Genomic DNA, 27,712 nt, shown 5'->3' on the forward strand with positions numbered 1-27,712 from the left:
GGAGGAGGAGGAGGAGGAGGAGGAGGAGGAGGAGGAGGATGAATCCGAGCCAATTTCCACCAGGTCCGCTGCTGCGGAATCCGCAGCCAGCTCCCCGTCACTCGACGGCTCGGCAGGGGACCGATCATCTTCCAGCCGGTAGGCCGAGATCTCGTCCTCGTCGCTGTGGTCGTCCCAGAAGAAGCCGGCTTGGTGGAAGCTCCGGCGGAGATAGATCAAGAAGTAGTGAAGGCGGAGAGTGGGATCGACGGGAACCGTGCAGAGGTGACGGGCTGCATCGGGCGAAGGGAAGCCCACCAGGCTCTCGAAGGAGACCGTGAGTGGTCGGGGCCGGGTACCTGGGGATGATGCCCAAGGCTTGTCTTGCTGCGAGGGCTCGGCGGGGATATACCCGACGTGTTGTCGGAAGGCCTCTTGATCCGCCAGGCGCCTAATGGCGTCGAGATCGAGAGACTCGAGGAATCGACAGGCTGCTTTGACGCGTGATTTGGTGTCAAGGGTCATCATCCCCACGGTCAGATGCAGAGTACCGGGCGGGCGGAGATTGCGAGGCCCCAGAACCCCGCCTGGCAGATAGTTGCCAAAGGTGGCGTACGCCGTCACCCATTGCTGGAGAGCGCTGCCTTCATACACAGGTATCACGAGCATATGCTTTTTGCGGTAAGCTTGGTTCAAGCTAAGCTTCCGTTGGCTGACAATGACAGCCTTCGCTTCATGGCGAGCGTAATGCCGGGAAGGACAATGATTGAGTGCGACCCTTGAGGTGATATACCTCCAGGTGGGCCGGGAGGCGGACATCTAGTATCGGTGTGCCGGGTGGTGATCGCTATTGATGAACCGACATTGTAGATCGAGAGATTGGAGGAAATTTGGGGGAGCTGAGCAACACGGCCAGCATGATATGGGGAACTGTCTCATCCAGGATAAGAGAGTGTGTGCGAAGACTCAACAGAGTGTGGTAGCAGGCAACATCCATAAGTGCGAAGTAGAAGTAGGAACAAGTAAACGAAGTCATAGTGTTTGGCTGGTAGCAACGGGAATGGAGCTTCTGCCGTCCGACCAATCCAATCAGCGAGCGAGGCAGCTTACCTTATGCCGCCTTATGCTGTGATCATTGATGAAATCATCTCCGCTTTTCCCCCCATTCTTTCCATTTCTCCATTCGCCATTCTCCATTCTCCATTCTCCATTCTTAATCGGTAGTGCTCTCTTTTGCACTGCACTTCAATCCTCTTGCTCATTTCGTGTCTCGTCCGTCTTGCTTTTCCGGCTAGTAATTCCCACTCAAAGACAATCCAATCCAAACCAACTAAACCATCATCAATCATGTACTCTCGAGCCTCCCGGGCCATCGTGGCCGCCGTCGCTCGTCCAGCTCTCCGCACCGGCGCCGGTGCTCACCTCGCCCCAGCAGCAGCAGCAGTTGCTTCCCTTTCCTCGCAACCCCCAGCTTCCACTTCCACATCTCGATTCCTTCTTCCGCAAAGAAGCTTCCACTCCACCCCCTCCACCCGCAAAGGCATCTTCCCGGACTCCGCCGACCCCGCGGCCCCGAACCCGCAATCGCACAATGTCGCCGGCGCCGCCGCCCACGTCTCGGAGCCGTCCCCATTGACCGATGGGCAGTACCATGACTACGCCGAGCACTACCTGAACACCGTTCTCGAGGAGGTGGAATCTCGTCAGGAGGAGGGCTCGGAGATTGAGGCCGAATATAGTGTGCGTTGTGGCCCTGTCCCGCACCCTATACCGCTGCCACCAGCCACGCTTCGAAGCTAACATTCTGCCTGTGTATGTGTCGGGCTAGGCCGGAGTCATGAACGTCACCGTCCCCGGAGTCGGTGTATACGTGCTCAACAAGCAGCCCCCCAACAAGCAGATCTGGCTGAGTTCGCCCATCTCCGGCCCCAAGCGGTTCGATTGGGTGCTCGAGGGCGACCAGATGCATGAGAAGCAGGACTCCCGGCCGTTCGCCAATGGGCAGTGGATCTATCTGCGTGATGGCACGAATCTGACCGATCTGTTGAACCATGAATTGACCTTGAACCTGCCGAAGGATATCTACAGTGAGTTGGATTAGGGGAACGGTTGTACTATCGGGAATATACGGATTGTTCGTGGCTCTGAAGGAATGATTTTACGGGGTGGTGTTTTGTGACTATAAGAAAGGAGTCATGTAAATTATTGACTGCGCTAGGGAGAATTTCTGGAGACTTTTGCTTTTTGTGATTGCGACTGTCAAGGAACCGCTAGACCAATTTATATACGGTTCGAGATGGGTTGGGTTGGTCAGCTTGCTGCGCAGGTCTGTAGGCTTCTAAGTGTATGCTAGGTACTTGCTCTCCAAGCCAGTGAATGGCATCTGATTGGCTTGTCGCGACCAACTTGCGGTTGAGAGGTTTGCACAGGACGAGAGGGTAGTTCAGCATCGCGCCACCCAGTGCTTGCGACTGGGTCTGGCGACCCGCGGTGCGTAGGTCAATGAGTGTCCACGCTGGAACGGGTCAAAGATGTGGTGGATCCAACCCAGTCGGGACTGCCCACAGTCATGGGTGGCAGCTGAGCCCATCCATCCCATCCCCAGAGCAACCGAGCGAGTACAAGCCCTGCACGGCTAACGACGCTCGGTTCAGATATGACCATACCCCGATCTCCTCACGCACCACCTCAGCATCAAACTCAAGCCCATATGATTCACGGAACCTGAGACCGACAAACCCATTCCATCCCACGCAGCCCAAACCCCCCTCCTTCCTGAATCTCGACTCGAAATCAATCGCAGTCCACTAGAAAAGGAAGAAAACGAAGGCCCAAGCAAGCCTTAATTCCGCTGATGGTATTACTTTTCCCCCCCGGAAAACTTCAAGCCTGAACAGCAACCGCGCCAGCGGATCCGTTCTTATCGTCATCCTTAACGAGATCAGCCTGCATGGAGAGAAGAATACAAATTAGCCATAAGTCCGCAAGCCCACAAGCCCACAAGCCCACAAACAAAAAAACTCACCTCGTCGAAAATCACCCGGATCATCAGACTGCAGCTAGGACAGACGGCGATGTCCTCGCCGTCGCGGAGGTCGTCGATCGCGATCTCGAACCGGTCGCCACACGGGCACGGGTAGTGGTAGATCTGCAGGTTGGGGTCGAAGGTCATGTCTTCGATTTCAATTTCGTCGTAGATGGAGATCGCGTCGTCGGCCATTTCGATTTGGAAGTTGTTTGGACAGAAGTTGTGAGTGGGTTGGGGTTGTGTTTGGACTGGTATAAATTCTCTGGGGGAAAGGGGGTGAAATCGTTCAGATTGGAGATTAAAGTTATTTGGTTGGACTGAGTACTAGTAGTTTATCGCAAAGGGAAAACTTTTGGCGGGACCGGACCGAGTCAGGTGATTGATTGATTGCGGGGTGGCTGATTGGTTATCGTCAGGTACAGTACAGCGGCCATCACCGGGGACCACTCAGTGTACCTGAGTATCACTAATAGACTACCGTTGACATCTTCCCAGACAAAAGATGAGACTGGCATACGTAGCATTGGCATTTCATATGAAATAGGGTATCATGTCAAACTATCATCAAGCATCACTTTATCGCAACTCGCCCATCTGCTGTGCCTCGCCTCTCACCTTCTCCACCTCTCGAATCAGGGTCCAGTATCGACAGTAAACCTCTTGCATGGTTTCGGGCTCGGAGCGCATTGTATCTTCAGACGCGCCCTCCTCTCGATCGGATCCTTCCTCTGCCACAAGACCATACGCTCTCAACTCCTCCAATGCTTCCGTACGCCTCTCTTCCAGACGCTCCCGCGTATCCTCAAGATGATCCCAGTACCGACCAAGCGCCGCAACAACCACCGGGGTATGGATCGAGGCCGAAATCTCCAGCTTCATAACACTAATATATCAGAGCAAGTTGACAGTCAGCCACGGCCTCCATTTCCTCCAGAGGCATCAATCGAGCCCTCATGGGAAGGGGGAAACAGAAGGAGAGAACAGAATGACCATACCTGAGCCTGCCTTCCAGCCCCTGCGCGACCGTGGCCAAATGCTCTGCCTTGGCCTTCGTGGCCCGCGCGAATGCCCCATGTTTCGCCCGTTCCAGAAGCATCACCGTCCGTTCTAGCACCGCGGCCCGCGTCGCCAGAACTTCGGCAGCTGTCGCAGCCATGCGGGTCCGCGCTGCGGGTAATTCGCTCAGTTGTATATTGCGCAGGGCCTGGATGCGCTTGTCCAGCCGCGAGGAGAGAGTGATCTGCTGCGCTGCGGTTCTTCTGCTGCCGGTGGTTGTCTGGCGCGTGCGGGCGCGGGTACGAGGACCGGCGGCGGCCGATGCATCTGAGTCGGTTCCTGCGTCTGTGATTGCGCGTAGATCATCGAGATCGGCCAGCAATATGCGGGAAAGAGGCTCAGCAAGGTCGGGGAGGCTGGAGTAGAATAGGTCGATGTCTGGAGTGAGGAGTTGGAGGGTGTCGGTGTCGGGTTGATCGTCGTGGTCCGCAGGAAGATTGATCACATCGGGGCGAGATTCGAGGTAGAGGTATACGATGGCTGCGGGGTCTCGACACTTGTTCGAGCAACGAGTATCCACAGTTGCATGTCAGTTGGCGCCTGATGGCAACACGCAGCCAGCGGCATGCTTAGGGGTATCCGCTCCCTTACCTCGTCGGGAAGCTCGCTATCGGGGTCAAACGCCAATCGTCGCAATGCCTGCCTTGTGATCTTCTTCCTCGCATCGCGGATGCGACAGTCGTTCAATTCCTAGTTCGCAGCATGAAGGCCATGTTTAGAGGAACAGCTGGTAAGGCTATCGCGGACTACCACGCTGACATACTTCCAAAAGTGCCTTTCTTGCCGGCTGTGCATCATTGGCGCGCGTCGAACCATCCTGGTTGAGAAACTTTGTAGTCACTTGTTCATAAAGATGTCTGAACTGGGGATTGTTCTCAAGAATGGCTGGATCGCAGGGCGGAATCATTGTTGGGGTAGCGATTGCGGGGACGGATTTGTGAAGAGGATGTTTACTTTGCCTTTGCTCTTTCTTGTCGGGGTACGGAGACGTAGTAGTTTAACCTCGGCGGCGACGTTGAGCGGCTCACCGCCCTGTGCCAGGCAACGAGGCCTTCATCTCCTTCGAACAGAGGGCAGGTCGAAGGTTACCCCAGACAGTTCCATACAATTACGAATGGAGAAGATGTTCATTTGGAGACCAACGTGGCCTGTATAGCACAAGTAATGCTTCGCAATCGCTTCCGTTTTCACGTTTCTTTCGTAATCATACACAGACCCTCACCACTCCCACCACGCTTTGCTCACTGAGTCCAATCACCGATGCCTGAAAACTGGTCGTTTCGCCAGCTCAAGGCTAAACCGACGACTGTCCAATGAAAGCAAACTCAATCTTCCAATATTGTCACGCTGTGAGGTCGACAATTATCCGGATCACCCGACGGATCCCCCAGCCTCGCCTTATGTACAGTTTTGGAGAGTCCGAGGAACAAATCGAACCATCCTCCAGATGTCAAAGGGGTCGGTCGCTAGGGAAAAAAAGAGAAATGACTTAGGAAACGAACGGTAGCTCATTATTGTATGGAGAACACGGCAAAAAAAGACAAACAAGAGTAAAGGGTGTGCGATCCTGAGAGATGAGACTAGCAATGGCTTCAAGTGGCAGGAGCAAACGCCACCGTCGGCTAAAGCTCCATGGCAGATAAATGGTAGGCTTCCTACCTGGCAGGCACTTACTCCTCCTCGCTCTCCTCAGAATCATCTTCCGAATCATCACTACTCTCGTTGGCCTCGACAGAGGGGACAGGGTCGGGTGAGCGGCCACCGCCTCCCTGCGAGAAGCGCGACAAGTTGCTTTCAAGCATGTTTATCTGCGCCTCCTGCTCATACTTGCTCATGGGTTTGTTCTTTTTCGGCTTGGGAGCAGCAGTTGTAGTAGAAGTCGCCGCAGTGGGAGTCGCAACTTCCTCATCCTCCATCACATGAGGCGCGTTCTTCTTGACAAAACGAAGCAGGAGCACAAGAACCTCGTTGGGAAGCTCATCGATATCAAGCTCGATCTCTGTCTCTTGTGTACCCTTTTCAAAGTGTTAGTTCCACGGCCCGTCTTTACGGTGAAGGGGGAAATAGCATACCTTAAGAGCCGGAACGTTGCTCTGAATAATCTTGAGCGCTTCCTGCATCTTCTTGTCGGGAAGACTACTGATTCCATTGGAGATAATCTGCTTTTCCTGGTAGGTGACCCAGCGCTGCTTCTCGGGCTTGGTACTCTTGGTGCTGATCTTCTTGTCCTTTTTGACATTGCTCGAGCTTACGCTTCCAGGCTTCTTGACCTCCTTCTTCATGGGAGGCTTCGACTTGCTGATTTTCTTGGAACCAGGAGGAGTCTTCTTCTTTTTCTGAGTAATGGCCTCAATCTGACGAGACATCTCTTCCATCTGCTTCTGTAGCAAACTGAGTTTTTCAGCATCATAATCACTTTCCTCTGCCTCTTCTTCACTCTCGTCCTCGGAAGACTCTGCAGCGCTCTGGTGCTCGGGGTGAGGTTCGTGGGTTTCAAGATACCGGGTCTTTTGGGCCCATTTCTGGTTGAAGATCTCTTCCAGACGCTGGCCGGCAACATATGTGGGATCGCCGGGGATATTGAACTTGAAACAGTTCTTGAAGATCAAGCGCATGTCTAATTCGAATTCCCTGGCATTTTCGTATTGGCCAGCCTTCAGTTTGGTCTGTACAGTAGATAGATCCATCGGTTTCTTGATGATGCTGTGGTAGGTAGGGATGTTAAGGGCGACGGGGTCAACAGGATAGTAGAAAGGCGCCGCGTAGTTGAAATGCTTCGGCTTATACATTTCCTCGCATACTTCGGTGCAGAAGCGCAGCTCCCATTGATACTTCTTCTTCTTTGGCTTTGCAGCGTAGGGAAGATCACGCTTGGGAGGGTGGATGGAGCGTTTTGGACGACCATCTGCGTTAGCAGCAGAGTCACGACGGATCAGCGGCAAACCCTCCGGACCTAGAGCGAACGTGGTAGACTGAGGAGAGTTGCCGGTAGCACGTGCCGTACTAGGACTCGGCGCCGCCCGAGGTTCTCGACGGGCTGCCGACGTCTTGGGAGGGAGTTTCTTTGCCTTCTTTTCTTCCATCTCATCAGGCCTGGGAAGATTGTGCATCTGCTTCTCAAAAGTTCCTCTGAGCCTCTGACCCTCAACTGTGACCAAGTGATCGGGGCCGTTGAAGGTTAAGGAGTTCTGGCACATTAGTCTGAAGTCATCTATCACAGCCTGTGCGCTTCTGTACTCGTTGAATTTGAGCTTCCGTTCAATGGTTCCTAGATCCATTGGCTGCTTGATGATTTGTGGATAATGGGGAATGTTCAATTTGATTGGATCCACGGGTTCTCGATAGAATCGCGAGTCGTGCATGCGTTTCAGGCTCGTAATCGACTTAAGCAAGAACTTGTGTTGAACCTTGGTGATCCCACCATATCCATTGCTCGAGCCAGCGGAGCGGCTTTCATGGGCCGGTGTAGGTGCGCTAGGAACTTTGAAGTCGGTTGCAGACGCGCCTTCTCCGCCGAACTTGGTTCGCTTAGCAGCGGGTTCGTCACCATGGTCAGACTCTCGCTCCCTTGTCACCTTCGTCGGGGACGCTGGAACCACCGGGGCGTCACGCATCTCGTGGTCAACGCTTGGAAGAGGCGTCGCGGCAGGAACAGATCTGGCAGCATCGCTTTTGGACGGGCTGGTGGAAGGATGGTGGGGAAGTTCTGTTTTCACAGATCCAATATTCTGTGATGACTGTACAGTGCTCTCCACTTTGGCATCGGACGTATCAGTTGATGGCTTTGACGTATCCGGTGACGCCTGTGTGTTTTTGGGGCTAAGAGTGTCCGCGCCCGTGTGCGGAGCCTTCTCAGTAACAGATTCACTGTTACTTGCAGTAGCCTTGTCTCCCTCACCAGTCGCAACTGAATCCACGTTTGAAGGTTTTTTATCTTCGGACGCGACGGCTGGCTGTGCGGGTGTGTCTGTACTCGCCAGAGAAGGAGACTTGGGTGGAGAAGCGGTTGCAGATAGGCCGTTTGGAACAGAAGTTTGTTCGGCACTGTGACCATTGACAGCAGCAGACTTTGTGTCTTCCGAGGGCTTCTCGGCACCGTTGACGGGCGCATCGGGTTTGACACTGACTACAGCATCTTGGGAACTACGAAGGTGGTCAGCGACGAGACGTAAATAATGATAAGTGAGGTTGCGAAAATACGTACCCTGTGCGATCGACACCAGCAGGCGAGACTCCATTGGGCGACGGCGGCAGTTGAGGCTTCTCCTCCTTGAAGTCAGAAGGGGCCTCCGGAGGCGGCGTCGCCATTTGGGGTCGCTGTGAAGAAAAGCCCGCCTTGGGGTGGCCGAGATACAGAAAATCTAAGCAGGCGGCGATTCCGATGGGAGTCTCAGTTAACCCAAGGATTTTAGGAAGCGACGGCAACAACAATCAACTGAATAGGTAACACTCTGCGCTATCACAGACTAATGAATGGATTCGATAAGCGGGCGAGCAAGTAAGCTGATTAGATGACAGATGACAGAAGGGAAAACCGGTTGAATAAGCAGTCCCAGTCTGATGCGACGCCACGGGAGTTGCAGCAGATACAGGAAATGATGAAGATTAGCGCGGGTCGCAAATGTGGAGAATGCGACAAGGCACTGGGCAAGTACTTATATCGCCAAGAGGCGGCGGGCGGTAAATGCAACAGTCACGTGGGCGGCAAGCGTGGGTTAGCTAAGCGGAAGGCAGCGGCGCCAGACGGATGTGAAGGGAAACGATATCAGAACCGAAAGGAAAAAGGGGATTGAAGAGGAATTGAGATAAGATGGCAATCAAGGGTAAGTCACTGAATGCCGGAGTTGTTGAAATAGTCACCCGTCATTCAACACACGTGCCTTTGTTCGTGCCTTAGGCCGATTAAAGGTTTTGGCAACGCGTTGGTAAAGAGAAAGGGAAGGACACGGATGGAATTGGGTTCGGGAGCTTGGACGGAAGTCGTTGCTAATAATAATAAGAAAGGGGAAAGGGGGCAGGTGAAAATAATAAGACCCCAAGGGAAAAAAAATAAAATAAAAAAATAGAATAGATTTATCCCAAATAAAATAAGCAGCTGTAGTAGCTGTGGCTGGGATCGAACGGGTGAGGGCGCGACGCGATACAAGACGCGTGAGTAATATCCAGGGGCAACCGAGGATAAAACAGGCTGCAACAGCTTAGAAAGCAGAGGAAGATGAGTGAGGTGGAGGGCGGTCAGCAGAGGGGAGGAGGGAATGGGGTGTGTGTGGTGGTAAAGTAGGGGAAAAGCGTGACCGGCGCGCAGCTCTCAGCTCTCAGCTCCAGAAACAGAGACAGAGAAAGTCGGAGGGGGTGCTAGAATCCTTAAGTACGAACGGCCGCGTCGCGCCCGTCCGCTCTCTGCCGCTAACTCCATCTGCTACGCTAGTCCCAATTTATCTAGTTCAAGCCATTCTACACCTCCTCATTGGTTCGCCGATGACGCGTTCGACGGATTTCTGGTTACTATTGGTCGTATCCAACCCTGGTCTTTGTCGGAAACATCCTCGAAGCAAGACACCAAGACAGAGTGTAATGGTTAAAAAAAAAAAAAAAAAGAAAAAAAAACGAGGTTGTCCACTCGGTGAGTGATGAATGAGGACCGTATCCTCCAAAGAAAAAAAAATGATCCGAATCACTAAACGGTGGCATACCGATCTGCACCCTGTCGACCAGATACATCACTATGGTACCTTGGCCAAGTGAGATCAGATATGACATACCCGATTAGAGTGTGTTAGGCCTTCGGTGGGAGGATGCATCATGGATCTAATAGGAAGCTTACAGACCTGCTGCTGGCCGCCCGAAGCCAGGATGTGTTGGTCTGCTGACTTAGTGCAACCCCAGGGTTTAGCCCTGAGCCCTCCCTTGCATCGCATCCGGTTTAGTCCGAATGCTGATGTAACCAGGCCCTTGGGTCTTTGCAAATCAAATCTCCGAGTGGCCAGGTCTGAACATTCAACGGATTTAACGGATTTGTCATACTCATATAAGAACGCGCATCGATGAGTTGGAAACAGTGTTGGTGTCGTGGAGGTGAGAGATTCGTAGAGGTTCCCGCCACTATCATCAAATCAGAAGCTGGGCCTCACTGAGGACATGAAACCTTCAGGTCATGGGGTTTCGATGAGTATGACACATATCGATTCCCGGTCGCTCGGCGCTCTTCGAAAGGATGACTCGTCTAGGCAGCCGTTCACAAACCATGGCGCCTGTTGTCTCAATTAGCCATACTCTTGGGCTGCTCAATCACGTCGGTTATGTCTTGTAGCAGCTAAAAGTTTTTGTCTTCAAGTTGAACGTGGACGTGAAGATTTGAAGACTGTGGCACATCTGTTGCTGTAACCATGCCGAATCTGACCAACTGGCTGTCGGCAGGTAACCCAGGAACTGCCGCCCTGGCAGCACTGCGATTGTGATCACAGGGGAGAAATGAGATGACAGCGAGGCGAAGAGTTTCCCCTAATTTCATCGAAAGCATCGGTGCTTGGAGAGTCGAGATATGTGTAAGGGTCTGTATTCCAGGGCTCTTTGGCTCTCAAGATCCTGCACGGTTAGTGTAATGTGAGATTGTTGATGACTTCTGGTGATAATAAAAAGCATTGCATGAAATCTTGAACTGTAAGTAGTATCAAAAAGGATACTAGAGTATCATTTTCGACCCATTCTTCTCTGCACGTAAGATTTTGTAGGACAAGGAGATGATTAGAGGAAGAACGCTACGTACCGGCACCTCACCCCTCCGCGTAATTGTGCTTGGCTGTAGCGGAGGATTAGATAAGACACCCGGAGCGGAACTCGATCACGGGCAGCTAAACCGCAACAGGCCAAGCGCATCTTTACAGAACTTTTTTTTCCTCTTCAGCAACCTCAACTCGGGTCCAGAAAGTCGGCGACGGTCGACCAGCACAACAGTCTTTCAGAGTCAAGAGGTTGTCGCTCGAATTTGCTGTGGGATCAGGCTTCTTATCGCCCTCTGCTACCTCCTTTGCGACACGGACACATTTGCATTTATCGCCTTGATTCCACCCGCAGAGTCCATCCAAAATGGCCAAGAAAGCGTCTCGCCCGGCCGCTTCGAAAACTTCCTCCGCTGCGTCGCCCGCGGTAATAGGATCGACACAGATCGGAAATCAGTCTTCAATCTTAAAGGCGTCTTTCGCTCCATCAGAGTACCAACTGACACTCTTCGCGTCGGTCATCCAAGGCCTTGGTGCTCAGCATCTCCGCATTCACGATACGAACACAGGACGGTTACAGTGCGAGCATGTTTTGGGTCCCAAGGAGATCGTTACCTCACTAGACTGGGGTTATTTCGCCGGTCGCCAGAAGGACAAGGATCAATCGAAGAAGAAGAGAAAGAGGAATTCTGATATCAATGGGGACGCTTTCGATCAGGGCGATGTCGTCGTTGCCTTTGGAACCAACACTTCTGAGATTCGAATGTATTCGCCTGCGGATGATAAGATTGTCGGCACGCTTGCAGGTGGACACGAGAGGGGCATCAAAGATTTCAAGTTCACCCCCAGTCGGCCCGGCCAGGAGGGTTGGAGTATTGGCGGAGATAACAAGCTAGTGCAGTGGGACCTCCGCACCGGACAGAAGACAAGGTAAATTCAGCTCAAGTCACCTCCTACTATAGTCATCCTTTCGGCTGATCATATTTTCAGAACCATCCATCTACCTTCCACGTCGACATATAATACACTCTCGCGTCCTCTTCCTTCTAACCCCCATGTCATTTGCGCCTCGCAAACGCCGTATATTGTTAGCGTTGAGAAGGACGAACCTCCTGTGTCGTTTGATGCTATGCGCAACCCTATCAGACAAATCTTCACATCTTCAGCAGAGTCTGCGGGGACGGGATTGTTCCTTGTATCCGATAGTGACCGCTACATTAATGTCTTCGATGCCGAGAAACAGAAACTTGTCATGAACCTCGTGGCTGAGCAGGGTGTGAGCTCCCTAGCTTTGTATACCGGCGCCGAAAAGAACGGCGATGCTCTCCCGGTAGAGAAGCAAGTTCTCGCCGCTGTGACTGAGGATGGCACGATTGAACTCTTCACGCGGCCTTTCGTAACGCCCGCTGAGCAGACTTCTGCCAAGGGTGCTGCTCAACAGAGGGCCAGATCTAAGCAGGCCATCAGAAGAGCAGAGGCATCGATTAAGGTCACCATGTCTGCTACCTCCGAGGCGCTTGTGTCAGTTGTGGCAGCGACGTTCCAAGGCCCCGACCTGGTTATTGTCTGGGCTGATGGTGGTGTCGTTCCTGTCTTCGAGCGGGTCCAATGGCTCGATGAGGAAACCGACGAGGTGTTGTTCACTGGCACTAGGACCTTTCCTAGAACCAAGACTGGCGGAGTCTTGGGTTCCGTCACCACGAACGGAACCAGAAGCGCTAGAGAAAACGATGTCGACCAGTCCCGGGCCACGGTAGAGCAGGGAAACATCATTGAAGATGACATCGAAATGGAAGATACCAAGGAAGATGCTGTTTCCCAGGCCGACAATGAAGAAGAGTCCGACTCCGACGCCGACAACGAGAAGCCCTCGAAGCAGTTGCAAAAGAAGGAGGAGGACAGCGATGTCGAAATGGGTAATGAGCAAGAGTCAGGCTCCGAGGACGAAGAGGAGGAGACTGGCGAGCCGTCTTTCGGTGAGCTTGTGCGCGCTAACCAGGAAATTGTTGACGTCGAAGCCGAGCTTGAGGACGACGTGCATATGGGATCCCTGATCCCCGGAAAGCCAAACGCCGCGATCCAGCAAATCCCTTCGGGCGTGTCACTGTCCACCGTCCTCACCCAGTCTCTCAAGACCAACGACACCGCTATGCTCGAGTCATGCTTCCACACCGGCGACCTCTCTATCATCCGCACTACCATCCAACGCCTCGACTCGTCCCTGGCAGCCACTCTCCTCCAGAAACTCGCAGAGCGCCTTTCCGGTCGCCCCGGTCGTTACGGGCACCTGCTAGTCTGGGTCCAGTGGACCTGCGTCGCGCACGGTGGAGCTCTTGCTGGTAAGCCCGAGCTTCTCAGGCGGATGTCGACCCTCTTCAAGGTCATGGAGCAGCGCTCTTCAAGCCTTCCTTCGCTGCTCCTGCTCAAGGGCAAGCTCGATATGTTGGACGCCCAGCTCGGATTGCGACGGTCGATCCACAACGGCGAAGAGGCCATGGACAGCGAGGATGAGGAGAACATCATTTACGTGGAGGGACAGGAGGATGAATACGAGGACAGCGACGCCGAGGCGAACAAGGACACCGTCACACCCCGCACCAAGTCGATACGTGACCAGACCTACGATGAGGAGGAGTCGATGATGAATGGCGTGCACTACGGTGGAGACTCTTCCGAGGATGAAGAAGGCAGCGAAGAAGAGGAGGACGAGGATGAGAACATCCTCGATGTCGAGGCAGAAGAGTCCGCTGGCTCCTCCGATGCGGAAGAGTCCCTCGAGGAAGATGAAGACGAGGATGACGAGGATGCCGAGAGCGTCGGCTCTATGGTGGACTTCATCGCCGATACGGAGGACGAGGAGGAGTCTGATGACGAGGCCACTGCCGTTCCTCAGCCTCCGCCTTCCAAGAAGGCCCGGCTGAACAGCGGTGGCGGTGGTGGACGAGGCAAGGGCAAGAAGGCAGGAAGAAAATAGGCGATAGATCAAAACTCTCTTTTTTTTTGTTCACCTTGTCATCCCATCTTCTACCACCTCACCCTCTCCTACCATTAGATTTTATACCCCCGTTCTTCAGCAGCAGCAGCGGCAACAGTAATGTTGGTGTCATTCTCCCCGGATGTTTTATTATTGCCTCCAACCTAAAAAAGTACAGAGAGAGAGGGGGTGGATGTGTGGAGTTATGAGTAAAGGATCATGTTTTGATTGGTTCCATTTGGGATTTCTTTCTTTTTTTTTTCTTCGTCGTTTTCACCTCGGTTTTCCCGCCACTTATCGCATGCTAGAACTAGGGCGTGAGCAGTCCAAACAAAAAAGGGAGAGAGGGAAGGAGTAGTGTGAATATATCAATCATCTTTTCTTCACCCGGCGAGAACATAAATATATCTTCCCTTAGCCACGTGACATACCATACCACACCAAGAGCCAGCAGGTAACTCAACTGCACCTACCAAGTCATATCCCCATCGAATACACTCAATCACGCCAACACCTCCCCCGCCCCACAAGCCCCCGAATGCAACACCCGATGCGCCGGCACCTCCGCCAAGGGCACCTCCACCGCCACCGTCATCTGACCGGACGGATACGTCGTCGCGTGGCCCTCCGCGCTCACCTCCTGGGTGTCCAGCGCCAGGATCGCCCCGTTCTTGCCCCCGGTCACCCACGCCTCGTCCGCGGAGGTCGGGAGCGTGATGTGCGCCACCCCGGAGAGGAAAATCACCCATCTGTTTTTTTTGGTGATGTCACTTTAGGTACTGTACACGCGACTCATGACCCGAGCTGAACCATAGGACGAGGGGGTTCGGGGATAAGAAGTAGTGAGGGAGAAGGAGATTGGATTGATGGTCATGGTTTATGGTCTATTGGGGCTCTGGGGCTGGGGACTGGGAGATTGCGGGTGAAAGGGATGGGGAGCAAGGAAAGGGAGGGGGAAACATACTGCAGCGCGGGAGCATTATGTTGGCCGCCGTCATAGTTGGCGGGGATGAGGATGTTGGTTGCGTTGCCGGTGATGGGGCCCAGATTGAGGACGGCGTTGCCGGAGACCCCGGCCTCGGAGGTGAGGGAGTAGCCCGGTTGGAGGGCCCAGCATTCGAGCACGGAGTGGTTGTTGTGGGCTGTCAGGGTGGTGATGTTGAGGGTGCTGGGGAATGGACTGGTTGTCGCTGTGGTGTTCGTGGTGGTGGCTGCTGCTACTGCTGTTCGAGCAGTGGTGCCGAGGGCTAGGATGGTCGAGATGAGGATGGTGAATGCGCCCATTGTGGATGGTTGTAGCTCAGAAGCAAGGCTTGAGATTGATGGTTTTGGAGGGAAATAGAGCGGTTGATGCTGTAGTACTGAGTACTGTACTGTTCAAGAGGCAGGCTGCTGTAGGCGATGGGCTACAAATATGATAAAATATTGCTTCGGATTATGTGCCACCTGAGGGCTAAAAAGATCCGAGTGATTGAATTTACAGCACAGTGGGCTCTTTATTTCAAGTAAGTCTATTGATGATCATTTGTTTCCGTAATGCAAGATCGCGATGGAAAAGGCTTGAGTCAGTTTAGACGCGCTATTGATATATGAACAAAACCCATGCAGCAAGGATCTTCGGCCCGGTCCGATTCCAAAGGCAGGAGGATTCCTTTCGTTCGGCACACAAGGTTCCGTGAGGTATACATGACAGAGAGGGCTCATTAAAAAAATAATGGGTTACTACGATCTAGTAGTCAGCGGGTTGTGATAATAATACACACCTACGGCAAGCTTCACGACCCTCGTCGCACTGGTATCAGGATCGCTGATATCAACGAATGATTTCATCCCCCGCTTTCTCGAGACCTTCTAAGCCCTCGAGAATGCCGCTGCCCCCAAAAGAGCCCGCTACTGCAGCTGTGCTTCGCTTAGATCCGCTCCACACCTCATGAAACTTGACGCTTTGATCGCTCGAAGCTACGATGATGCAGCCTTCGTGCATCGTGCGCGAACACCATAGGCCTCCCTCCTTAGCGCGTGGCCGTACAAAGGCGCGACTCATACGGCGTCGACTCGGCTGATATCGGCTTTGCCCGGCTAACCGGTCTTGGTTTGCTGCGCTCGACACGCACTCGTCTTCGACCTCGTCCGAAGCTTCAGGCTCGAAAATATGGGGTCTTCCAGGATAACTGACAGCGCAGAGTGCCCGCCCGCAATCGACCACGAGGTCATTATCTGCGCTTTCCCAGCTACTACCGTGCGGCCCCCAAGGGATGGCAGCAATTTGCTCACAAGTCGGCCAAGCGAACACCGCGATTCGGTAGGGGTGCTCTGACTGGGCGAACCCGAATGTAGCCACAATCTCCCGCCTGGTTTTGCTCCAAATCAAGCCCGTCACTTGTGCATATACATGAATTGTGGCCAGACATGCACCTGTCGGCGCGTGGTAGAAGTGGATAGTTCGGTCGTTGGATCCTCCACCGGTGGCCAGGAGGGATGGTTGCCAAGGAGCAAATGCAATCGCTTTCACCGCCGCCCCATGGATTAGTCGATGTTTTTGACGGTTGGCTGGAACCATGATTGTCTTTTCACCACCGGAGATCAATGACCCCGTATGGTTCAGCAGCGAGGTGGTAAAAGGCCTAACATATGACAAGGCCCAGGGCGGAAGCAGATTGCCGATGAGACTGCGTCTTCGATGATGGAGCCTACCAGCCTCTGTTGTAAGATAAGAGGCCAAATTTGTGCCTTCTGTGCCTCCTGACTGGCCTGACTGGCGCGTGGATTGGTGTGAAGAACGATATGACGAATCAGTTTGAACTGAAAGATTGAGTTCACGCGGAGGAAGAATAGTCTGGAGCTCAAATAGCAGACAAAAGTTGTCATTGCCCCCCGTTGCAAGGAAAGAGCCATCTGGTGACCAACTGATTCCACAAATTTGCTGTGTGTGAGCAGCGATTTTGGCGAGCAAGGTCATGGCTCCGTTCCAGTCATATCGATCCCATATCTCATCATCAGGCCACTCCACTGAGTAATACCATATGTTCCCCAGATCATCTCCTACAGCCAGATCCTCGACATCAACTTCCATGTTGCGGAAGCGTTCTGATGTTCTGCGGGACTTGGTTTGCTTGAATGCCACACATGTGATGCTCTCAGGATGGCTAATCTCAAATCGGACCTTAGCGTCGAAGACACTCCACAAACATAACATCCCCGGCTGTCTTGCAACAGCCAGTATACTTTTTCCGCCATTATCAGAGGAGAATGCTAAAGATGTCACGTAGTTGGAGGGATGCTGATCGCTAAGGGGAGGATGCTGTACTCCAAGATCTTCGGACCACAAATACACACGATGACCCAAACCAACAGCAAGAATGCCGGATGTGGGTGAATACGCCAATGTTGAGCAATAAAAGTCATCGCGGAGGAGGGGCGCATCGAGAATGCGAAACGGACGATTGGGGACGACTCGCTTACTCGGCTTGGATACAGGCATCCCTGACAGTGGGCTTGATGGTCAGTCATAGGTCTTGGGACCCTGAGAGGCCCAAGGTAGCTCAAAGGACGACAAAAGATAATCAACAGTCTACCAGGGGCCTCGTTACTAGAACAACACGAAACAATACAAGCACTCGATTGACCTTGTGAGCAGAACTGGGACTTACACAGATCTCTCCCATTTCGTTTCCAGGCGTTATCCTTCCACACAAATGGAGAGAATCTCTCGTAGTCCGATGAAGCTGGATTCGGCAACCCGCGGAGCAGTGACCAGGGCTTACTGCTTTGTATAAGTCTTGTTGCCGGATCAAAGTCCAAAGCAAGTGCCACCCTGGATTTGTGTTTTTCGCGTTCCTCGTTCGCCGCAGTCTGGGGTAAGAATCTAGCAGTAAACATGGGAGCAGTAGTGCCACTGGCGAAATGAGAGCCCGAGCCACGAGCAACTGTCGTAGATGCTCGACCCAAGGAGGCGGAGTTTCCTCCAACATTCCAGACAGCTCCATAGCTTATTTGTCTCGAAATGTCTCTGGTGTCGCGGAACGGCGAATCGCTTCCAGTATGGGTAGGCTCGGTGACAAGATGAGGACGATAGTGAGGGCTGCAAACGCGATTTGACGCTACTTTGGAACCGCTGAAATATCTTGGAAGGTGTGATGGCATGAACGGGTCATCTCTAGGCGGTCGTCGTCGCAGTAGCTTCTCCTCTGGCGATAACTCTCGCGGTTTCTTAAGTACATGGAATGGTGTTGTGGGCGCGCAGTTGGACTCTCGCAAGGGAATATATCGATCAGGCAGCTCACATCTCGTACCGCAGTCAGATGACTTGTAGTGCACGGGGAGTCTGATCGTCGACCGAGGTTTCCTAGTTGGCCCTGTTGTTAAGGTAGACAACGCGTGGTCTGAAGCCCTCAGAGCATTCGCATGAGGGGCGGATGGACGCCTGCTTCCCGGTTTGAGAGAAGAAGACTCGAAGCTCTTGGCATCTTGCAGTTTCTTTGACCCAGGTCGAGGAGTATGTATATTGAGTTTGGAATGAGTGACGGGCTCCAAGAGTGATGGGGCACTCGCACACAGGTGAAATGATGGTACTCGCCCTCCTCCATTAGCCGATGGATTGGGTGCAGAAGGATCCGAATGGGAATGAGAGGTTGTCAGCATTGAGCTTCGCGATGAGCGAGTGCTTGAGGTCATTGCTCTCCCCGCCTCAGTCTGAGACTGAACAAGTAGTTGACGGTGCGCGGATAATAATCCCCAGATGTATAAAGAACGCTGTTAGTAACTGTGTCTTTGGTAAAGTTCGTGGAGCCAAGAAATGAGCCGGAGCTCTTATTGATATACTGCCATGCTACCAAAGAACAGCATGGCGGAGTGATAGCTGGCAAGAGTCAGAAAGAAGAGACTGACCATGATACCTCCGATGATTGCAAAGTAGAATGGTTGTATAGAGCAGGACACGTGACTCGTCTAGATAAGGAAAGTGGCTGCGGCTCCCGCCCTGGAAAGGCAACCAGGGACTCGGTAAGTGGACTGGGAATAGTCGCCGCTTCACATACTCACTCTTATCGATAACCTTAGTGACCGCCAACCTATTTGCAATCCATCCGCCCAAGGAAGCCCTGTTGCAACATCCCAAAAAAGTCTTTCTTAATCTACAATGGCTGAAGTGACGTACCTATTCTTGCTGGCTCATTCGCGCACTTCAAACTGACCTTGTGTGCAACTACAGCATGGGATTCCTCGATACGCCCGTAGAGGGGAGCGGACTGAAGAAGCTCGCCAACAAGAGCTCCGCAAGATCGAGAAGTATCGTGAACTCGAACAGTCGGTTCGAGAAAAGGTGCATTTATGCAATCGTACATCTCTACATGGCAAGCGTGACCTAACGGTGGTGACCAGATTGCGGCACAGCAGTACACACCAGAAACTTTACAGAAGATATCCGAACTGCTAAGCAGCAACCCAGAGTACTACACGATATGGAATTATCGTCGTCAAGTCTTGCGAAGCGAATTTTCGCGCGCAGAATCTAGCGGCTCCAACGAAACAGCAGCAGAACATGTTGCTTCCTTGATCAAGAACGACTTGCTATTTCTTATTCCCTTGCTCAAGAGTTTTCCCAAGTGCTACTGGATTTGGAACTACCGCGTCTGGCTCTTGGACGAAGCCAAGCGTCTTCTTCCTGCTTCGATCTCCCGTCGATTCTGGCAAGAAGAATTGGGCTTGGTAGGCAAGATGCTCAACCTGGACAGTAGGAACTTCCACGGCTGGGGTTACAGACGATTTGTCATAGAGACTCTTCGGGAGCTCAAGTCCGCAGAGCAACCCAGCGAAGACATGACCCAGGCTGAATTTGACTACGCAAAGAAGATGATCGGCGCCAACCTGTCGAATTTCTCTGCTTGGCACTATCGTACCAAGTTGATCCAGCGACTACTAAACGAGCGATCAGCCAGCGATGAGGAGCGGAGAAAGATGCTCGATGACGGTAGGTTACGTTTTCCGCCGTGTGGCGCAGACACAAGCGTCTTACTGCGTGGGCATGCTAACATGTCATTTCGGAAGAGTTGGAATTGGTCCATCGTGCCCTGTGCGACCCATATGACCAGTCATTGTGGTTCTACCACCAGAACTTAATGTGCGTCTTTGATCCGACGGTAGCGGCGCAGACAATGGCACCGAATCTCAGTGACTCGGAACGCTTGGAATATCTCCGCCAGGAGATCGAAGAAATCGAAGACATGCTGGATGGGGCGGAAGACTGTAAATATCTCTACCAAGCCTTGATCGACTGTACGTTGTTGGCTTGGAAGGTGGAGGGAATAACTCCCGCCGATACGCAGAAACGAGCGGTGCTAAAGTGGCTTGCGGAGTTGAAGAAGCTGGACCCGCTGCGACAGCAACGGTGGCTGGGTTTTGAACAGTCACTTGCCTGCTGAGCCGATCATGATCATCCCTTGCCGACCGATCTGGAAACTCCGCATAAGTCCGCATAAGAATCTGATAGGTAGAACGCCATCTTCGGGATATTCTTTATGAGATTTGGATTTCTATGTCATTTTTTTCCCTTGGTCCCTTTCTCAATCAATCCTTGCTTAGCTATTATGCTTCTGTGTCCCACATATCGTCATATACACTAACCAAGTAACAAACTAAAGATAGCGGAATTCAGATATATACGTACCGCTTAGTTGGTGGAGACGGCAGCTGTCGAGGGGGTGGGTGAAAATTATTATGAATGTTGGTGGGTTTCAGAATAAGAGGTGTGTGGCTCTGGGCAGGAATATTGCCCTTAGATATCGATCAATACCAAAAGAATCAACCCACGATTCAGTCCCCATGGGAAGAGAGGAAGAGAGAAAGAGAGAAAGAGAGAAAGAGAGAAAGATAAAAATATGAAACATGCTGCCTGCAGACTTGGACATTCAATAATACGTCGTTCACCTTGTCTTTGTTGATTAGAACTTCCCCTGTCTATTATTTTTAGTCTGGCAATCAGTTGGTTGGCCTTGTCAAAAGTCTTCTTCTCCTGACTACCTTAGTAATTGATTAGTGCGGAGTACCACCAATGGTACAGTCCTGGACCTAGACAACTGGTACTGTAGTTCAAGGGGGGGAAACTTTACATGCAAGAGTCAGTCAGCCAGTCAGCCATTCATGCCACAATCACAGTACTTCGTACACAATAATAATAGAGAGACTACTCCGTACGAAGTACGCGGAGTCGAGACTGCCCAGTCGGGAACTGTCCGCCTCCTCTCCAGCTTCTAGTTTGCTGCTCTTCTCTCTCTCTCTCTCTCTCTCTCACTTTCTTCCTTCCATTCCACTCTTCTATTGTGTATTCTTGCAACCTGTCTCCAACTGCACCTAAAAAAAAGGGAGTCAACCTCCTGGATTTACTTACTGGGAACCGATCTTCCTAGTTCCGTGGCACGGTCCTGGAATTCCACCCGCTGGCTTCTGGGTCCATTCATTCCATTCATCCCCATCTCCCGTTCGTCTATCCAACCTCTCGCTGTGCACTTTCCCTCCCCCCCTTCCCTTCCTCCTCCCCTCGAGTCTCAAGTCTCAAGTCTCAACTCCTCACCTCTCTCCACCACCACAATTAATTTCTTACCTCTGACAACGGTCGGTGGCTACCGTCCCATCTCCGCCTGCCTCCACCTCCCTATCATGGAAATTTCACAATCCTGACCTCCTCAATCGCTCTCCCCCCTCCCCACGTATCGCGCGTGTATTCAGCCTCGTTGTATCAATCGGAATTTCAAATCTGGAAACCAACTGGTCTTACATAGTTTCGGCCCCCCCAGGTGGTCGGGTCTAAAATATGTCGTCTTCCAGACGCAATAGCGAAACCTACGAAGGAGTGAGCCTCTGACTCTCGATCCGAATATATTCGATATCCTTAGAGGGCCCCATAATGACAACTTACTTGTACCAGGAATCTTTCGATGATGCACCTGAATCTCCGACTTCACACGCTGGTCTTAGCGTCTCGATTCCGAAGAGTTCCTCCTCCCGATCGTTAACAGACAGCCCTCCAAGTGGATCGAATGTAACACCTCAATTGACGGAAGCACCCCCGCTACCTATAAGCTCCCAAGAGGACCCGGAACACGTTGAAGAGAGCGATGCCGCCAGTATAGACAGAAAATCCGAAGCAGAGGATACCCCCCGCAAGACCAAGAAGTCGCCATTGCTGACCGCGCATCGGCTGTCGACTACTTCCCTCGACGAGGTGAACCTTACCAGCAATAAGGAGGAAGAAGAGTCGCTCGAGAACCAACGCTTGAGCCAGGAGCTCAAATCTGGCACACCCCCACCAATTGTATCTAGAGACTCGATTTCGTCGCAGAGCTCGCGCCTTCAAGGATCGACCAATGGTTTGCCCAATGGTGCTTCCACGAACAAAGCGGCCGCTCCTGCACCACCCCCACCACCAACCCGTTCGTTCACCAGCCCCTTTGCATGGCTTTCTCGAAGCTCGTCGTCCAACAAGGAGGCTAAATCGCCTCCACCACAACCCCGCCGCAACACGGCTGCATCGATTTCCACACTCTCCAGCAATCTTGAGGGTCGACACCACGATGGAGAAGATGTGGACGGCACAGGCTCAAGGCGGCCTCGACGAAGCAGCCTGAAGGATCAATTCAAACAGCTCAGATTGCGTGACGAAGGTCTTGTATCGGAGAACGACGAAGCGAGTGTCACGTCAGGACGGGCCAGTATTAGTCACTCTGCAGGGAGCCCTCCGAGCATCCCGGAAGAAGGCGACAGCTACACGAGCATCACTCCCTCCGCAGCTTCTCCCTCCAATGGCACGTCGACTGTGAATCCAAATCTGCCTCCGGGTACAGTTGCAGGCTTCTCCGCCTCAGCGACAGATGCGTCTGCACCGGTAGACTGGGAGCTCTGGCAGCAATTAGTCAATCGTGGTCCACAAGCGCTGAAAGGGGCGAATTCGGAGGAGCTCAATGCCGCTATCAAACGAGGAATCCCGCAAACTATTCGAGGGGTGATTTGGCAAGTCCTGGCTGACAGCCGTAACCCCGAGCTGGAAGAGGTGTACCGAGAACTCGTTGCTCGTGGTACAGACAAGGAGAAGCAGCGATCCGGCAACGGTTCAGTCAGTGGACTAGGCGAAAAAGACTCTGCAAGGTCGTCATCTCGTTCTTCGGTTCGCTCAGAGCGATCTGCTTCTCTGGCACACTCGGTCAATGGCTCCTCGAGCCCTTCGCATGAACTCGATTCCGAACGGCTGGCCAAGGAACAAGCAAAGAAAGCGAAGGAGGATGCATTGGCGCTGCAAAAATTGGAGAAGACAATCCGACGCGATTTAGGCGCTCGCACGAGTTATTCGCGCTATTTTGTTTCGCAAGGGAATCAAGAGGCTTTGTTTGGGCTGTGTAAGGCGTATGCCCTTTACGATGAGGGCGTGGGATATGCCCAGGGAATGAACTTTATTGTCATGCCCTTGCTCTTTAATGTAGGTCAACGAATCTTTCAAAAGACCAATGAGTGACACTGACAATCTTGCAGATGGACGAGGCGGAGGCATTCACACTTCTGGTCAAGCTCATGAATCATTATGGTCTGCGGAAGATGTTTATTCAGGAGATGCCTGGTCTTCACCGCTGCTTGTATCTCTTCGAGCGTCTGCTGGAGGACTTTGAGCCGGCCCTCTACTGCCACCTCCGGCGACGCGGTGTACCTCCCCAGCTGTACGCAACACAGTGGTTTCTCACACTGTTTGCTTATAGATTCCCTCTACAACTAGTCCTTCGTGTTTACGATCTTATATTCGATGAAGGCCTTGAGAATGCTATTCTCAAGTTTGCTCTCGCCATCATGCGCCGAAATGCAGACGCGCTTTTGGAGATGAAGGACATGGCACCTTTGACCACGTTCTTGAAAGAGCGTTTGTTCGACGTTTACATCGACAGGCAACCGACTCCCTCCTCGATCCTGGAGTCCGGCTTCTTTGGCAGCTCGGGCGCTGCCGACAAGGAAGTCTATCGCGCGGATATCATGGTGCAGGACGCTTGCGCTATACCTCTAGAACCAGAGACGGTTAGTGCGTACACAGCTGAGTGGGAGGACAAGGTACGGACGGAAAAGGAGCGCGAGGCCGAGCTCGAGAACCTGAAGCACACTGTGGCCGTGCAAAGTGCCCGGATCCGCCAGTTGGAGGAGCAGAACGAGGCTTCTGACAAAGAGCATGTCCAGCTCGCGTCAGAACTGGTCCACATCAAGGTTGAAAACGAAGAGCTGACAGACATCAATGATGCATTGAAAATGCAAGTCAAAGAGCTCAAGATTGTAGTGGACAAGCAGCCAGCAGAGGTGGAGGAGAAGCTGCGCACAGAGATGGACCGCATCATGCAACGCAACCTTGAGGTTCAAAATGAGAACCGGTCGATGGTCGAGCAGATGGCAGAGATGGAGAAGGAGCTGGTAGAGGCCAAGATGAAATGGGCCGAGGTGAGTCTGCCTTTGAATATTCGGTTCCCGCAGTGCAACGCTGACTTAGTGAATTGAAAGATTCATGAAAACCATGAAAATCTCAAACAGAAATGGAGTGACCTCCGCAAGGCTCTCGACTAGGTCGCGGGTTGTATATTCTAGGCCAGCACTGAGTGATAGAGGAGTGGTTGCTGGCTTCGCTGCTTTTCTCCCCTCGCTCTCCTCGTTCGGTCTCCTTGACGGTTTCTGAACCATATTGTACATTTTAAAACGGCTGACAAGGAGGGGAAAACTCTTGGGTACCTTGTACTTTTAATCCCAGGCCATGATGGGCGAGGATCATGTTAGTTGTCTCATGTTTATGTTTTATCTTTACTTCTGCTCGATTCGGCAGCGAAACCAGGGCTGGCATTCAGCTATGCTCCAGCATGCATGCATGGAACTGATTGATGAATTGGATATCATACCCCAAGACACGAGTGTCTGGGCAGAGTATATTCAGATAAATATCCCCTCTTTATTGAGAAGAAAACCTCCCACAAATCATGTCGATCATAAAGTCTATACCCATTGACCACTTTATCCCTCTTCCCCTTTGGATCCTTTTCAAGTCTTCACAGAACACTCTCAAAGTACGTCGTCAACACATCCTCCCGCACGGGTCCCACCACCGCCTTCAACGCCTTGTGCGCCTCACACTCGGTATCATAGTACTTCATATCCTCCAGCGAGGCAAACGTCGTCTTGACGCTGAGATTGTACCCCTTGTTGCGAGGATCGGGGAACGAAGGCCCCGCGGCCGCGCTGACGATATATGGCTGTCCGTCCTAAACCACGTCCAGTGTGTCAGTATGCTCATTCCGTTTCCTTCAACCCAGGGTAAGTGGAGTGGAATCAGTGACGTGACTCGGGGTCTGATGCTCGGTGCTTGGGCTAAGTATGAGTATTTACCTTGACGGCCGTCTTAGCAAGGACCTTGTACTGTTCCAGCACGCGGTCCCGGGCCGCCTCGTCGGGGATCTTGAAGAGGGTGATGCGTTCGACGGCTGGGGCCATTTTGGGGAGGGTGCGGAGCATTCAATTCGTAGCCAACAGGTTTTGGATGGGGTTGGGTGGGGTATTGGCTTTTGGGGATTCGCGTGTGAGGGGCAAGTTGAGGATCAGAAGTGAGGTATCTGTATGTATGTATGTACTCCGGAGTATGTATGTATATGGTGAAAGGTGGGTGGGTGGGAGGGGAGGGAGGGAGGGCTTTATGTATCCGGATACTATTCCGTCGGGGCAGGCAGAGTATACGCGGTTGCGGGGTAGGTCCAGGGAAAATGAGAGGTGGTAATTCTACCATAGGGCGGTATTTCTGGTGGGGATTACAGTTGTTGCTGGTTAGCCTGGGTAAGATCGATCGGGTGCTTGGGGTTACTTCTTTGTGAGAAAAATACGTCTGTAATTGTTGAGCAATTGCGCTGATTATTGTATGTACTACTCAAGATCTTGAGGGGGGCTTTCCGACGGATGTTCGGCTGGCGTCGGGTACGGTCGGATGTAGTTGGGAGATGAGATGGATTGTTGATTTTTTGGGCTGTTTTGTAGGCATCGGGGCTGATGTGAGATGGTGATTCACTTTACTTTGCGAGATACTTGCGGATGTCTGGGAAGAGGTTGTTGTATGATTCGGTATGCAGGTGGTGGTGCATCTATTGTTCTTGCTTTGCTTGTTTGTGTATACCTCTAAATTAGTGGCTACTGTACTAGGGGCAATCGATGACGACGACTCCTCGACCGCGGAATTCTTTCCTCGCGCTCCCTTTCCGCCGCGCCCACCCCGGCTATTTTCCTTGCCGACGCTGCGGAATAATACCTGTCTTGCTTCCCTGTCGATCTTTCTTGATGATGATCTAATGAGATTTTCTTGTTCAGGCATAATGCAAGATATCTTATACCGATCACAGATTCCCCCGTAACGCCTGCTCTCGTTCGAAGGCTTCGAACAGACTCTTGAAGTTCCCGGCGCCGAATCCATCGAGATTGTTGCGCTGGATGACCTCCAGAAAAACCGTCGGGCGGTCTAGCACGTGCTTGGTGAAGATCTGGAGCAGGTAGCCCTTCTCGTCGAAATCCACCAGGATGTGCAGCTCTCGCAATCGCTCGATATCCTCTGCGATCCGCGGACCACCATCGGAGAGCCGCCGCCGCAGGTCGATATAATACTCGTCCGGGACGCGCAGGAAGGACATGCCGCGCAGGAAGGACATGCCGCGCTGCCGGAGTCGGCTGACGGCCGTGACGATATCGTGCGTTCGGAATGCGATATGTTGGACTCCAGCGTCGTTGTAGAAGTCGACAAATCTGTTGGTGAACTCTAGTAAGCTTGTGGTTGCGGTCGGCAGTTGATGGGCTGGGCTAGGTACGCACTCCTCGATCTGGGACTTCTTCTTCCCAGGTGCTGGCTCGTTCATGGGCATCTTGATCACTTCATTGGGTGACGCGACGACGATGGAGCGCATGGCTGAGTATTCCCCACACATGCTCGAGTCGTCCACGGTCCAGTACCGGTGGAAGTTGAAACAGTCTTCGTAGCTGCAGTGGTGGCGCTTAGCATGCATTCTCTCAGCATCATGCACCGGGTAGACTTACTATTTCACGACGGAGCCGACACCGTTCGAAGGCTGGTTGCCGACGCAATGGTCGATTTCGATAAAGTCGATCTGTGGAAGGAGTCGATTTATGGGATCCTCCTCAACCACCGCCTTGTAGCCGGGGAGGAAAGGCCCTGAGTAGTGTTGCCGGCTGATCAGCGTATGCGTCGTGTCTCCATACGCCCCTACAGTAGCCACGCTGATGCTGCCACTGTCTCCGTCTGCTAAAATCTGAGGTGCCGTGATGGAAGTTGCACCGTTGCTGATCGCTCTCTTCCAGATACTCTCCACATCACCATCGATCCTGAACGCGACATCTTTGACTCCGTCTCCGTGTTTGGTCAAATGAGCGTGGATCTCAGCTAGAGAGGGCTTCTCATCGCACTCAGACACAGCGCCATCTGTCTTTGACGGAGTACGAACGGGCGAGGTAAGGACAAAGGTGGCGCCGTGATTGGCAACCACGTAGGACACGATATTCCGAGACCCCGTGTCGGGTCCCCGGTATGCAACATGCTCGAAGCCCAAGCGAGTGACGTAGTAGCTTGCAGCCTGCTTCGCGTTGCCAACATACCATGTGATATGGTCGAAGCCCACGTATTCTGGGCCCAGGTTTGAAGGAGAGAGCTCCTCCTCGGCCTGAGACAAAATAGCCATGGCAAGGATACAACTCGTAGAGAGCGATTGAAGTGAGGATAGACTTTACCCGTGCACCGGTAGACAGCACGCCTCATAGTCTAGACCTTCTTTTCTTGCCCACTCTAACCCTGTCTTATATCTTTGACCGCGTGTTTGAGCTATGTCGTGAAACCCAGATCTGCTCCGATATCGCCATGATAGGATTGTATTGTCGTTGCAAGGGTTTCCCCTTCTCCCC

The 27,712-nt window shown here is 52.6% G+C and overlaps 10 protein-coding genes across 10 annotated transcripts; 4 read left to right on the forward strand and 6 right to left on the reverse strand.

The window, feature by feature from the left end:
* Positions 1-60: 60 nt before the first annotated feature.
* BO95DRAFT_466033 (uncharacterized protein) lies at positions 61-798 on the reverse strand (the record flags this gene model as incomplete). The annotated part of the gene is made up of 1 exon (XM_025589180.1): positions 61-798. A coding segment is annotated over one exon (738 nt), but the record flags the coding sequence as incomplete, so codon positions are not given.
* A 348-nt stretch (positions 799-1,146) lies between these two features.
* BO95DRAFT_445232 (frataxin family protein) lies at positions 1,147-2,243 on the forward strand. The gene is made up of 2 exons (XM_025587097.1): positions 1,147-1,719; positions 1,808-2,243. Exons 1-2 carry the CDS (start codon positions 1,327-1,329, stop codon positions 2,078-2,080), a joined length of 666 nt encoding a protein of 221 aa, XP_025439754.1. The 5' UTR covers positions 1,147-1,326; the 3' UTR covers positions 2,081-2,243.
* A 677-nt stretch (positions 2,244-2,920) lies between these two features.
* On the reverse strand, positions 2,921-4,970 carry BO95DRAFT_368947 (zf-CSL-domain-containing protein; the record flags this gene model as incomplete). Its single annotated transcript, XM_025582853.1, has 5 exons — positions 2,921-3,269; positions 3,594-3,890; positions 4,003-4,559; positions 4,655-4,753; positions 4,827-4,970. The coding sequence occupies 5 exons, from the start codon at positions 4,968-4,970 to the stop codon at positions 2,921-2,923; spliced, it is 1,446 nt and encodes a 481-aa protein (XP_025439755.1).
* Positions 4,971-10,866: 5,896 nt separating this feature from the next.
* Positions 10,867-14,140, forward strand: BO95DRAFT_211595 (WD40 repeat and Utp12 domain-containing protein). Its single transcript, XM_025581118.1, has 2 exons — positions 10,867-11,712; positions 11,773-14,140. The coding sequence occupies exons 1-2, from the start codon at positions 11,150-11,152 to the stop codon at positions 13,754-13,756; spliced, it is 2,547 nt and encodes an 848-aa protein (XP_025439756.1). The 5' UTR covers positions 10,867-11,149; the 3' UTR covers positions 13,757-14,140.
* Positions 14,141-14,258: 118 nt separating this feature from the next.
* Positions 14,259-15,040, reverse strand: BO95DRAFT_455142 (uncharacterized protein; the record flags this gene model as incomplete). Its single annotated transcript, XM_025588306.1, has 2 exons — positions 14,259-14,505; positions 14,721-15,040. 2 exons carry the CDS (start codon positions 15,038-15,040, stop codon positions 14,259-14,261), a joined length of 567 nt encoding a protein of 188 aa, XP_025439757.1.
* A 499-nt stretch (positions 15,041-15,539) lies between these two features.
* BO95DRAFT_394539 (WD40 repeat domain-containing protein) lies at positions 15,540-17,674 on the reverse strand. Its single transcript, XM_025583697.1, has 2 exons — positions 17,407-17,674; positions 15,540-17,239 (listed from the first exon to the last, which is right to left on the reverse strand). Exons 1-2 carry the CDS (start codon positions 17,633-17,635, stop codon positions 15,570-15,572), a joined length of 1,899 nt encoding a protein of 632 aa, XP_025439758.1. The 5' UTR covers positions 17,636-17,674; the 3' UTR covers positions 15,540-15,569.
* A 1,117-nt stretch (positions 17,675-18,791) lies between these two features.
* BO95DRAFT_484098 (Rab geranylgeranyltransferase BET4) lies at positions 18,792-20,175 on the forward strand (the record flags this gene model as incomplete). Its single annotated transcript, XM_025590323.1, has 4 exons — positions 18,792-18,902; positions 18,966-19,076; positions 19,136-19,724; positions 19,802-20,175. The coding sequence occupies exons 1-4, from the start codon at positions 18,894-18,896 to the stop codon at positions 20,173-20,175; spliced, it is 1,083 nt and encodes a 360-aa protein (XP_025439759.1). The 5' UTR covers positions 18,792-18,893.
* Positions 20,176-21,551: 1,376 nt separating this feature from the next.
* BO95DRAFT_445240 (putative GTPase activating protein (Gyp5)) lies at positions 21,552-24,734 on the forward strand. Its single transcript, XM_025587098.1, has 3 exons — positions 21,552-23,222; positions 23,276-24,217; positions 24,278-24,734. The coding sequence occupies exons 1-3, from the start codon at positions 21,657-21,659 to the stop codon at positions 24,338-24,340; spliced, it is 2,571 nt and encodes an 856-aa protein (XP_025439760.1). The 5' UTR covers positions 21,552-21,656; the 3' UTR covers positions 24,341-24,734.
* Positions 24,626-25,289, reverse strand: BO95DRAFT_445241 (Dabb family protein). Its single transcript, XM_025587099.1, has 2 exons — positions 25,151-25,289; positions 24,626-25,026 (listed from the first exon to the last, which is right to left on the reverse strand). The coding sequence occupies exons 1-2, from the start codon at positions 25,253-25,255 to the stop codon at positions 24,814-24,816; spliced, it is 318 nt and encodes a 105-aa protein (XP_025439761.1). The 5' UTR covers positions 25,256-25,289; the 3' UTR covers positions 24,626-24,813.
* Positions 25,290-26,039: 750 nt separating this feature from the next.
* Positions 26,040-27,625, reverse strand: BO95DRAFT_211727 (4-hydroxyphenylpyruvate dioxygenase family protein). The gene is made up of 3 exons (XM_025581119.1): positions 26,834-27,625; positions 26,612-26,776; positions 26,040-26,545 (listed from the first exon to the last, which is right to left on the reverse strand). Exons 1-3 carry the CDS (start codon positions 27,490-27,492, stop codon positions 26,143-26,145), a joined length of 1,227 nt encoding a protein of 408 aa, XP_025439762.1. The 5' UTR covers positions 27,493-27,625; the 3' UTR covers positions 26,040-26,142.
* Between the last annotated feature and the right edge of the window lie 87 nt (positions 27,626-27,712).

The sequence above is a fragment of the Aspergillus brunneoviolaceus genome (assembly GCF_003184695.1).
Source record: "Aspergillus brunneoviolaceus CBS 621.78 unplaced genomic scaffold BO95scaffold_55, whole genome shotgun sequence".
NCBI lineage: Eukaryota > Fungi > Ascomycota > Eurotiomycetes > Eurotiales > Aspergillaceae > Aspergillus > Aspergillus brunneoviolaceus.